Consider the following 13,623-nt stretch of genomic DNA (forward strand, 5'->3'; position numbering starts at 1 on the left):
ACACGCAATCATCTGACCTTTACTCAAATATAGTCCTGCTAAAATGGTGCTGGATAAGGCAGGAAGAAGAAACAGTTTTGGCTCGACCGGACCAGCTGGCCAGCTCTGCAATCGCGAATGTCGCTGATTGACTAAGTGACGTGGTGTTTAGTGTGACACGATTGGGCCGCTTGATCAGGTGACCACGACGTCACTGAAGATACACGATCGGCCGGCCGAGCCCCGAGAGGCATGAGGAGAACGCACAAAATAAAAGTACAGAACAAAACATGGAGGCAGGAGTAGAAGAGACAGACTTCACCACAGCATTAGGCACAATCAAAGCGTAAGGGGAAAATCCAACATAGAAAATGTGATGCCATCATCAGGTGAAACGTCATATTGAAATATATCAACTAGAATAAATGAAATGTGTTGTGAAGCAGATATTGGTCTCTAGAAAAGATATACATATGTAGCAAAAAAGTAACCAAATGATATCTGGGGGTTTGGCACACACCAAGTTGTATTGCTTTAGAAATTATTAAAATCAAATTGAGAGTATAAACTGGACTAATCACACAGATTCAACCTGTTGGTTTTCTCAAGTCTTACCTCAGGGAATCCATCACCATCTCCAAATACTTCACTGAAATCAGTTGGACTTTTCTTCAGAGTCTGGTCTGCAGGCAGTGTGTTGTCATTGTAAGATCTCACAAACTTGAAGTCACTGGTTCTAGAGCCCGTTGTCAGATAAGCGTCATAATTGTAAGTGCTGCGTAACGTTCCTGTTCCGTCAACTTCTGCGTAATTAGGAGGCAGATAAGCACTGGGGATGGCCACCGCTCCATCAAACAACAGTCTGGGTTTTCTCCTGCGACAAAACCTCACACCCAGGATGACAATAATGAAGGTCAGGAAAAAGGTGGAGACTGACACCAGCGCGATGATCAGATAAGAGGTCAGTTTGGGGTTAGTCTCATCATAAGACATGTCTTTCAGTTCTGGCACTTCAGCCAAGTTATCAGAAATCAGTAAATACATGGAACAGGTGGCAGACAGAGAGGGCTGTCCGTTATCTTTCACTGCCACAATAAGATTCTGTTTCATGTTGTCAGATTCAGAAATGTCCCGCTGTGTCCTGATCTCTCCACTGTGGAGACCAATAGTGAAAAGTCCCGGATCAGTGGATTTGACTATATGATAGGACAGCCAGGCGTTCTGTCCAGAGTCTGCATCCACCGCTATCACCTTGGACACCAGAGAGCCCCCCTGAGCTGCTTTGGGGACGAGTTCCGTCATGAAGGAGTGTCCCTCCGGGGCGGGGTAAAGTATCTGAGGAGAGTTGTCATTCACATCCGTTATGGAGACACTGACGGTCACGTTGCTGCTGAGTGGAGGAGAACCGTTGTCTCGCGCCATCACGTGAACTTTAAAGCTCCTGAACTGTTCATAATCCAACGACCTGACAGCGTGGATCAGCCCCGTGTCTCCGTTAACGGAGAGATAGGAGGACACCGGGGCACCGTTCACCTCCCCAGGTAAAAGAGAATAAATCACTGTACCGTTTTGTCTCCAGTCTGGGTCTAGGGCACTAACGGAACAGAAAGTAGATCCAGGTTTGTTGTTTTCAGTCACGTAGGCGTTGTAGGACTGCTCCTCAAACACAGGTGGGTTGTCGTTGACGTCAGCTACAGATAACTGAACACTTTTAGAGGAGGAAAGAGGAGGAGAGCCCTCATCAGTAGCAGTGATTGTAATGTTGTAATCAGACACTAGTTCACGGTCTAGTTCAGCAGTGGTCACCAGAGAATAATAGTTTTTGATGGAGGGAACCAACTTAAATGGCAGGTTTTGTTGGATAGAGCAGCGGACTTGTCGGTTCTCCCCCGAATCTCGATCCTGCACATTAATGACAGCAACCTCTGTACCAGCTGGCACATTCTCTGGTATGGGGTTCGTCAGAGATTTAATGGACGTGATAGGTGCATTATCGTTGACATCTTTGACATCAATCAACAATGTGCATGACGATACTAAGCCAAGGCCATCTTTAGCAGTAACTTGCATCTCATACGTAGACAGCTCCTCATAATCTACTGGCCCGCTCACTCTCACTTCACCAGTTTTCTCATCAAGAGAAAACACGTTATTGGTTTCATCTGAGATGTGATCAAACTCATACGTCACCTCTCCATTGACACCCTCGTCTAAATCAGTAGCAGTCACAGTGATGACTACAGTGTGGAGAGGAGAGTTCTCAGGTACAGTGGCTTTATAAGCAGCCTGGCTAAACACCGGGGCGTTATCGTTTGCATCCAGTACAGTAATATGAATGACAACAGTACCGGATCTCTTCGGCCTGCCTCCGTCTGCAGCTGTTAGCACAACAGTTAGCTCCTGCTGTTCCTCTCTGTCCAACTCCTTTTCTAAAACCAACTCGCTATATTTCCCTCCTCCACTCTTTGCGATAACATTTAAATTGAAGTGTTCATTAGTGGAAATAGAGTAACTCTGGACTGCGTTTTGTCCGATATCTGCATCGTGAGCCTCATCAAGACGAAAGCGATTCCCTTTACCTGCAGATTCACGGATCTCAAATTTCATTGTTTCCTTTTTAAACTGCGGAGAGTTGTCATTGATATCCTCAACGTGAAGACTGATACGATGCAACTCTAACGGATTCTCCAAGACCAGCTCCTGTTTTAAGGTGCAAGACGCCTTTTTGCCACAAAGCGCTTCTCTGTCTATCCTGTCGGCAACAGTCACGTCTCCATTACTAAGGTTTATGTCACAGTACCGTTTGCCGCTCCCCTCGGTGTCGATACGAGCCTTTCGAGTGGACAAACTGTCGACCTTAATCCCCAAATCCTTGTCTATATTTCCAATAACTGATCCGCGTTTCATCTCCTCTGGTAATGAATAGACCACGTCTCCATGGACGGTGTGCAGCGTCAGTAAAAGCAGTCCTAAACAACCGAATAGGCCAAGCACTGGAAATCCTTTGTGGTCCATTTTACATATCAGAGCTGAATGAATCAATGAGCGATACATGTAATAAAGGTATCGAACGCGAGTCAAACAAAAAAACAGTTGCTATAGAAAGTACACGCGGGTGAGATCACAATGGCGGTGCTCTTCCTATGTCGCTGGCACACGCGTAAAGCGTGATGATAAAATGCCAGCGGAAGACAAGAGGGTGGTGATCTTTACACCACCATTGCACCATTCAAGAAAACTTGGTGGATGGCGACACTTTGAGTTGATGTTGGAAATTACAAGTGAATGAAAAGAGTAGTTTATTTCCAGACAGCAAACATCCCTACACGTAAGCACAGATGGAGTTGGATGGATTTCAGCAACAAGAACAGAAACTTGATTGGCAACGCTACTAGCACGCGAGACCGATCGTGAAACGTCCCTGCCCTATCATGAAGGCCAGACCACTTCTCCTGCTGACACCAGGGTTTCATCACCACCACTCATACTTTGCCTCAGCAGGTAACTCCCACCTGTTGACGGTGGATGGTGAAATGTTAATATATTGTATTGCGAGGCAGATATGGGAAGAAATTACGCCACAACATACCACATTCATCATATTTACGAATGAAAGATGTTTTTTTACGGTTTCTTCCGATATAAAATCGTTTGTTCTTAATTTGGATAGTTTATAAAAGACAGTGTCAATGAAAATACAAACTTTGTAATTATTCAATCAAATCTTACTATATGAAGACACAAATGTAGGTCCATATCAAAGACAACAACAAAGAAATACAACACAGGACAAGAACACAAAAACATAGCTAAAAACAGCAGTTCACAAATGCACAATGATTAAAAGCTATACAGACATTTGTTTCAATGTTGCCAGAAACAAGAGGGATACTTTATGTCACTTTGTATAGGCTTATTTAAGAGCATTATAATTAAATTCTTAGATTCAATTAATCGACACATACATTTGCACATAACATTCCTCAACACAGCATGAAAAGTGGGAACATTACTAGTCACAAACATGTGACCTTCACTCGTCCATCTTGGAAGCTTGAGCAAGAGTCTAAATGCATCATTATATGCTACCTGCAGCCTTTTCATTTTTGCTTGGCTATAAGTGCACCACAAGTGGGCTGTATAGGGTGGAGTACAGGAGGCCCTAACAAGAGCAGTTTTAACATCATCTGTATACACAGGGAATTTGCGTGCCAGCATATTGGCTTGTGCATACAGTTTGCAACACTGGCGCTGCACATCATCGTCATCACATAGATCATTCCTGATGATGTGACCCAGATATCTCATTTTGTTCACCACATTTAGTGCTTGGTCTGCCAAGAAGAATGAAGGACATTTTGCTTCTGATCCTCCTTGGTTTTAGCAATCATGACAACACTCTACTTTTAGAGTTAAATGTAATGTCATGCTGCACACCACACCTTGAGCAGACTGAGCAGTTGCTGTAAGGCAGCACAATAAGGGGACAGTATGACTAAGTCATCAGCGTACATCAGATGGGTAATAAGACTATCCCCCACCATACAGACAGTCCTACACTCTTTTAACTTTTTGGAAAGATCACCCATATACACACTGAAGAGAACAGACGACAGCAGTCCACCTTGTCGGACCGCATTGGTCACTGGGAAGGGTGCATATATACTCTTACCCCATCTGACTTGCATGGTTTGATATGAATACCAAAAATGCAAGATCCTTATCAAATAAGAGGGGTCCTCTCACTCTTGGAGTTTAATTTACCATGATTAACTGTTCACTGCATATATGCACAAATATGTGCCATGTTTATTTTTAAAGCCAACATTATTGTCAGCGTTGATATATATATATATATATATATATATATATATATATATATATATATATATATATATATATATATATATATATATATATATATTCTTGAATCATATCCATGAGAATTTGTTCCAATACTTTGGGAAGTATGCTAGCCAGAGCAATTGGCCTATAATTTTCCATGCTGGATATTTTACCATTTTGTCTATGATTACTGGCACTAGTAAAACAGACAACATGGAGTCAGGTAGGATGCCAGGCATTAACAATCCAGAAAAACACACAGCCAGTAACACTGAGGTTCTGTGGCTAGCATACTTCAGATGTTCTGCTGTTATTTGGTCAAGGCCACATTTTTTGTTCACTGATAATTTCTCAAAGGCACAGCACACGTCATCAGGTCTAATAACCACATCATCATTGTTAGAGACATCACCAACTTTAAATCCATCACTCTTTACACAATTAAAAATGTCTCTATAGTGTTTTTCCCCCCGCAAGTCAGCAATATTTTCAGGCACAGTAATGCCATCAATGCTGGATGGCAAGGGCATCTTATTATCATTAATAACATTAACTTCCTTCCGGAAGTCACAGATATTATTCTGCTGAAGCTGTTTGGTCATGAAGTTTGCCCCCATGGCCTGCTTATTTCTTTTAATAAAACCTACATCATATTTAAGTCTAGTGTTAGCCTGTTTCTTGCCTTCACACTCTGGGCAGTGCCTATTAAATGCATTCATCTCCAATCTTGTATTTCACAATTGTCTAATTCTTTGTCTAAAATAATGTGCCTAGCTCTCGTGCCTCGTCAAGACCAGCAAATGACACCCCAAAATCAATTCAGCTTTTCCTCAGTCTGATCTGCAGGCAGCGTGTTGTCATTAAAAGTGGAAAACATCATCGATGTTTTCTACACGAAAACAACCCAAAACACCAGTAAACAACTCAGCGGTGAATGAGCTTATCAAGGGCATAATGAACATTACATGGCAAATGCTGCTTTGCGTATAATACACAAAGACATGAAGACATACGTGAACGAGACCATATGACATACCATATGAAGGCAGTTCTAAACACACACACACACACACACACACACACACACACACACACACACACACACACATTCCAACTCAAACGCACACGCGCATGCGCATGCGCACACGTATACGCACGCCCTCAAAAGCAACTTAAAGCTGAATGATATGAAAGACTTAGACGTATATTCGGATGCAACATGTTTTGCTGGAACACCGTGGCGAGTCATACTAACAAGAATATCCGTGGGCGACCATATCTGAGTGACCAATGACGTCACTGAAGTGACACGATTGGCCGGCTGATAGATACCGCACTCTAACGAAAGGAATATATTGCTGTTCTTTCCACATGTAGTGAGGGTACTGGAGCAGTCCAGCATGGAGCAGAGTAGGAGACAACACAGCTCTCCATGCACCGAAGACGCATGAAGGAGAGCGCACAGATAAATCACCCCAAATAACCATCACTCTAACAAAACTCTCAACACAAAGAAAACTTTAGACTGAACATGTCACTTAGTTAAGCGATGAAACGTATCTGTCAATAAAAGTTGTATCCGGATGAATTGATTCAACTTTCTTTGAGACTCAACACAGAGTCTTAGAAAAATGAGAGAAAAACGAAGATAGAAACAGATGAAAGAGGAGGGGGAGTTAAAATATGATAATAGTAGGTATACTTACAATTAAATTGTCTTTCAAGTAAAACACCCCAAAATATAAGTGGCAAGTATTACACTTGCAACTGTATGTACACGGTTTTCTTCTGGTCTTTAACGCGAACATGATATATTTTGCACAGTGCACTACTCTGCTGTTTATTTTAGGTTTCAGATCGTGGACGCAAACCAAGTCATATAGAATAACATTACTACTGTTTTAATGTTAAGGCAGGAAGGGAAAACACAAATAGGAAGCAGAGTTTATTGTCTGCAAATAAATTCAGGTGCTCGAGAGTCACACTTGAATGGAGACAATCAACTTGGATTATGGGCAATGTCTCTCATTAGCTTGATGACTAAAGTGAAACTATTCAACTTGCGTGAAAGACTTATACTAGTGACGACATCCCTCTTTGCAGATCGTGAATTTAACCTTCAAGAAAATTGCCGTTTTTGTATTTATACTAATCAACAGGCTTACCTCAGGAGACTCGTCGAACTTTCCAAATACCTCGGAAAGATCAGTTGGACTTTTCTTCAGAGTCTGGTCTGCAGGCAGTGTGTTGTCATTGTAAGATCTCACAAACTTGAAGTCACTGGTTCTAGAGCCCGTTGTCAGATAAGCGTCATAATTGTAAGTGCTGCGTAACGTTCCTGTTCCGTCGACTTCTGCGTAATTAGGAGGCAGATAAGCACTGGGGATGGCCACCGCTCCATCAAACAACAGTCTGGGTTTTCTCCTGCGACAAAACCTCACACCCAGGATGACAATAATGAAGGTCAGGAAAAAGGTGGAGACTGACACCAGCGCGATGATCAGATAAGAGGTCAGTTTGGAGTTAGTCTCATCATAAGACATGTCTTTCAGTTCTGGCACTTCAGCCAAGTTATCAGAAATCAGTAAATACATGGAACAGGTGGCAGACAGAGAGGGCTGTCCGTTATCTTTCACTGCCACAATAAGATTCTGTTTCATGTTGTCAGATTCAGAAATGTCCCGCTGTGTCCTGATCTCTCCACTGTGGAGACCAATAGTGAAAAGTCCCGGATCAGTGGATTTGACTATATGATAGGACAGCCAGGCGTTCTGTCCGGAGTCTGCATCCACCGCTATCACCTTGGATACCAGAGAGCCCCCGTGAGCTGCTTTGGGGACGAGTTCCGTCATGAAGGAGTGTCCCTCCGGGGCGGGGTAAAGTATCTGAGGAGAGTTGTCATTCACATCCGTTATGAAGACACTGACGGTCACGTTGCTGCTGAGTGGAGGAGAACCGTTGTCTCGCGCCATCACGTGAACTTTAAAGCTCCTGAACTGTTCATAATCCAACGACCTGACAGCGTGGATCAGCCCCGTGTCTCCGTTAACGGAGAGATAGGAGGACACCGGGGCACCGTTCACCTCCCCAGGTAAAAGAGAATAAATCACTGTACCGTTTTGTCTCCAGTCTGGGTCTAGGGCACTAACGGAACATAAAGTAGATCCAGCTTTGTTGTTTTCAGTCACGTAGGCGTTGTAGGACTGCTCCTCAAACACAGGTGGGTTGTCGTTGACGTCAGCTACAGATAAGTGAACACTTTTAGAGGAGGAAAGAGGAGGAGAGCCCTCATCAGTAGCAGTGATTGTGATGTTGTAATCAGACACTAGTTCACGGTCCAGCTCTCCGGTTGTCACCAGAGAATAGTAACTCTTGATGGAGGGAACCAACTTAAAGGGAATATGTTGCTGAAGGGAGCAGCGGACCTGACGGTTGTTCTCTGAGTCTCTGTCCTGCACATTAATGATTCCCACCTCCGTACCAGGACCTACGCTCTCAGGTATGGGGTTGGTCAACGATTTGAAATGTATCTCTGGCACATTATCATTAACATCAGTAACATCTATAATAACTTTGGCATATGAAGTTAGCCCTAAACCATCCTTCGCTTTCACTCTTAGCTCAAAAGACCCCACTTCTTCAAAATCAATGACGCCAGTTGATCGGATTTCTCCCGTTTTACGATCAACAGAAAATAACTTCTCATCTTCTTCTGAAACATGGCTAAAATCATACGTAACATCTCCATTTACCCCCTCATCTGCGTCATTCGCTCTCACTGTTGCCACCACAGTACCCGGGGGGGAGTTTTCGGGCAGACTGGCTTTATATACGGCCTGGCTGAACACCGGGGCGTTATCATTAGCATCCAGTACAACGACGTGGACGACAGCAGTACCTGATCTCCGAGGTGAGCCTCCATCTACAGCTGTGACGAGCAAGTCAATGTGGCTCTCTCTCTCACGATCGAGTTCCTTATCGAGAACAAGCGCAACCTCGTTTCTATCAACAGCCAAAACAAAATGCTCATTCTTTTCCAAAGTGTAGGTTTGAACGGAGTTCAGTCCTATATCCGCATCGTACGCCTCCTCTATCACAAAACGAGCGCCCCTATCGGCAGACTCGCTTATTTCCAACCGAATCGCGTCGTCTTTAAATTGCGGAGCGTTGTCGTTGACGTCTTGAACATGAAGCGTTATTCGGTGAAGCTGCAGAGGGTTTTCTAACACCAGCTCCAGTTTTAAAACGCATGATCCCCTCTGTCCACATAGGCTGTCTCTGTCCAGTCTGTCGGCCGCAGTCAGGTCTCCGGTGCTCAGATTAATGTCACAGTACCTCTTACGAGTCCCGTCGAAATCAAGACGAGCTTTCCGAAGAGAAACGCGGCCGGCGTCGAGGTCGAGGTCCTTGGCTATATTTCCAATCACATGTCCGCGTTTCACCTCCTCCGGCACAGAATAGCTCAGGTCTCCACGGACGAGGAGCAGCGTTACGCTAAAGAAAGCCAAGCCCCAGCTCAGGCCTGCCGAGGCGGATCCTTTGTGTCCCATCCTGAGACTGAACCACGGGAGAGCGTCGTCAAACCACGTACGCCGCAATGACAAAGACGATAATCTAAATGGTGTGCAGGTCAAAATGTCCCTTGGTAAAACAAATTAATCACAACCACACGAGTAGTCCCTATATGCTGTCCTCGGTGTCGGGTGATTCTTATAACATGCATATGAAGCTTCCCGGCTCTAGTTCCTGTTGGTAATGACGGGATTCATTCCTCCGCTGGTCAACAGCGACGCGAGGAGCCCATTTCGGTGACTACATCGAAGATAAACCAATAAAAAAATGGACCATGCTCGTAGCAAAGCACTTTAAGTTAGCAGCAGTAGGAGACTTAACTAACGCAACACTAACGTTTCTTTTGACCCGCATGCAATAGTGTGGGAGGTGTTCAAATTATCACCATGGTAACAATAATCACATCAGCTAATATGTTTACATTGTTCTTTAAGGGGTTTTCCTCTGTGTATGCATATCCCGGGGGGGGGGGTGGTGGGTTGCCTTCACTGCAGGTCTGGTCACTGTGTCTATGAATGAGAATTTTACTAAAATTTGTTTCAAAAGGTATTTTGCACATTGCTCAAAGCTGCTGTGGTTTGGAAGCTTGGTCATTGTGCCAAATAATTAAATTTTTGATAAATGCATAAAAATTCATTTGAAACGAGCCTGCGTTAAAAATATAAATATATTTCGACTAAAGGCAGAGGGGTCTACACAAGATTGGCTCGTTACCACACAAAAAAAAAGTCATTTGAAAAACATCACACTGTCGATCACAAGTATATCTAACACTGTGGCACAAACTAACGAGGTGAACCCAGTATCACACGAGGCATGAATCCAAGATGGCTTTACAACACTGGTTTTTACTCCGGTGTTTCTCTTATATGCCGAATAGTTGATTATATTCACCCGTTGTGCCAGGTACCCTCGCCTCCAAACAGGGAGGGTGTAGACCTGGATCAACAGGTGGCTGCTCCTAACTACCTGGCAGAATAGAAGAGCAACAGTACTGAGGGTCCCTGAGGACTGCAGCACCATCTGCAAAACACGAACCAGACTACTAGATACCTCTGGCAAATAAATATCAACATAAATAAAAAATACTTCAAAAATAATACACTATGTGTGTGTGTGTGTGTGTGTGTTTGTGTGTGTGTGTGTGTGTGTGTGTGTGTGTGTGTGTATGAGGAGCGGAATATTAAGATATATGTAGGAAAAAACTTTAATATATTGCAGTACAAGCCTGTTTTCATGCGTCACGAACGAAGTGACAATCAATCTTAATGACGTCTTAATCTTAATCTATATATATTTTAATATATATGTATATAAAGCATGAGGAACAGTGATGCTATATCCTAATTCAATAAACACGGTTTCACGAGAAACGAGAACATGTGGAAATGCTTAAGTTTAATCTAAAGAAAACAAATATACTTGCAACAGTTTCAGAACCATGGACAAGGACGTTAAATCAACTCCATAGCCTCTCTGGAGAGGAACCCGGTTTATATTAGCTTACACAATGCAATAACGGTAAACTTAAGTCAGCACGAATATGATCAGATCATCAAACCGCAAACTAATTACCACAGGAAAACAGAAAACCAAATGCACAGAAATAAAAATGAAACACACACACACGAACGCATACAAACATTAACACTTCGCATTTCTGTATATTTAAAGCTGGACTTCCGTGCAAATTGATGCCACCCCCCCCACACACACACACACACACACACGCTTTGCATGTGATGTACACACACATAATCCAACTAATGAAAGATAAATTACATGATTGTCCAATCATTTAAAAATGTGACTTTGCCTACCTCTTGAGCATCTTCTGGCTGTCCAAATATCTCAGTAAAGTCACTTATGCTTTTCTTCAGAGTCTGGTCTGCAGGCAGTGTGTTGTCATTGTAAGATCTCACAAACTTGAAGTCACTGGTTCTAGAGCCCGTTGTCAGATAAGCGTCATAATTGTAAGTGCTGCGTAAAGTTCCTGTTCCGTCAACTTCTGCGTAATTAGGAGGCAGATAAGCACTGGGGATGGCCACCGCTCCATCAAACAACAGTCTGGGTTTTCTCCTGCGACAAAACCTCACACCCAGGATGACAATAATGAAGGTCAGGAAAAAGGTGGAGACTGACACCAGCGCGATGATCAGATAAGAGGTCAGTTTGGAGTTAGTCTCATCATAAGACATGTCTTTCAGTTCTGGCACTTCAGCCAAGTTATCAGAAATCAGTAAATACATGGAACAGGTGGCAGACAGAGAGGGCTGTCCGTTATCTTTCACTGCCACAATAAGATTCTGTTTCATGTTGTCAGATTCAGAAATGTCCCGCTGTGTCCTGATCTCTCCACTGTGGAGACCAATAGTGAAAAGTCCCGGATCAGTGGATTTGACTATATGATAGGACAGCCAGGCGTTCTGTCCGGAGTCTGCATCCACCGCTATCACCTTGGACACCAGAGAGCCCCCGTGAGCTGCTTTGGGGACGAGTTCCGTCATGAAGGAGTGTCCCTCCGCGGCGGGGTAAAGTATCTGAGGACAGTTGTCATTCACATCCGTTATGAAGACACGGACGGTCACGTTGCTGCTGAGTGGAGGAGAGCCGTTGTCTCTCGCCATCACGTGAACTTTGAAGCTCCTGAACTGCTCATAATCCAACGACCTGACAGCGTGGATCAGCCCCGTGTCTCCGTTAACGGAGAGATAGGAGGACACCGGGGCACCGTTCACCTCCCCAGGTAAAAGAGAATAAATCACTGTACCGTTTTGTCTCCAGTCTGGGTCTAGGGCACTAACGGAACATAAAGTAGATCCAGCTTTGTTGTTTTCAGTCACGTAGGCGTTGTAGGACTGCTCCTCAAACACAGGTGGGTTGTCGTTGACGTCAGCTACAGATAAGTGAACACTTTTAGAGGAGGAAAGAGGAGGAGAGCCCTCATCAGTAGCAGTGATTGTGATGTTGTAATCAGACACTAGTTCACGGTCTAGTTCAGCAGTGGTCACCAGAGAATAATAGTTTTTGATGGAAGAAACCAACTTAAAAGGAACATTGTGTTGAATAGAGCAGCGGAGTTGTTGGTTATTCCCTGAGTCTTCATCTTGCACATTAATGATGCCAACCTCTGTACCAGCTGGCACATTCTCTGGTATGGGGTTCGTCAGAGATTTAATGGACGTGATAGGTGCATTATCGTTGACATCTGTGACGTCAATCAACAATATGCATGACGATACTAAGCCAAGGCCATCTTTAGCAGTAACTTGCATCTCATACGTAGACAGCTCCTCATAATCTACTGGCCCGCTCACTCTCACTTCACCAGTTTTCTCATCAAGAGAAAACACGTTATTGGTTTCATCTGAGATGTGATCAAACTCATACGTCACCTCTCCATTGACACCCTCGTCTAAATCAGTAGCAGTCACAGTGATGACTACAGTGTGGAGAGGAGAGTTCTCAGGTACAGTGGCTTTATAAGCAGCCTGGCTAAACACCGGGGCGTTATCGTTTGCATCCAGTACAGTAATATGAATGACAACAGTACCGGATCTCTTCGGCCTGCCTCCGTCTGCAGCTGTTAGCACAACAGTTAGCTCCTGCTGTTCCTCTCTGTCCAACTCCTTTTCTAAAACCAACTCGCTATATTTCCCTCCTCCACTCTTTGCGATAACATTTAAATTGAAGTGTTCATTAGTGGAAATAGAGTAACTCTGGACTGCGTTTTGTCCGATATCTGCATCGTGAGCCTCATCAAGACGAAAGCGATTCCCTTTACCTGCAGATTCGCTGATCTCAAATTTCATTGTTTCCTTTTTAAACTGCGGAGAGTTGTCATTGATATCCTCAACGTGAAGACTGATACGATGCAACTCTAACGGATTCTCCAAGACCAGCTCCTGTTTTAAGGTGCAAGACGCCTTTTTGCCACAAAGCGCTTCTCTGTCTATCCTGTCGGCAACAGTCACGTCTCCATTACTAAGGTTTATGTCACAGTACCGTTTGCTCCTCCTCTCGGTGTCGATACGAGCCTTTCGAGTGGACAAACTGTCGACCTTAATCCCCAAATCCTTGGCTATATTTCCAATAACTGATCCGCGTTTCATCTCCTCGGGAAACGAATAGGCCACGTCTCCATGGACGGTGCGCAGCGTCACAAGTACGAATCCCACGCATCTGACCAGGCCAAGCGGGGACAATCCTTTGTGGTCCATCATCTGC

General features: G+C 44.0%; 2 protein-coding genes across 4 annotated transcripts in view; both read right to left on the reverse strand.

Moving 5' to 3' along the window:
• The window catches only part of LOC130122884 (protocadherin gamma-A11-like), a 311,235-nt gene that overhangs the window by 224,200 nt on the left and 73,412 nt on the right, over window positions 1–13,623 (reverse strand). The gene's annotated exons all lie outside the window — the stretch shown is intronic.
• Window positions 553–2,994, reverse strand: LOC130126488 (protocadherin beta-15-like). Its single transcript, XM_056296031.1, has one exon. The coding sequence runs from the start codon at window positions 2,992–2,994 to the stop codon at window positions 553–555; it is 2,442 nt and encodes an 813-aa protein (XP_056152006.1).

The sequence above is a fragment of the Lampris incognitus genome, chromosome 1, assembly GCF_029633865.1.
Source record: "Lampris incognitus isolate fLamInc1 chromosome 1, fLamInc1.hap2, whole genome shotgun sequence".
Lineage (NCBI taxonomy): Eukaryota > Metazoa > Chordata > Actinopteri > Lampriformes > Lampridae > Lampris > Lampris incognitus.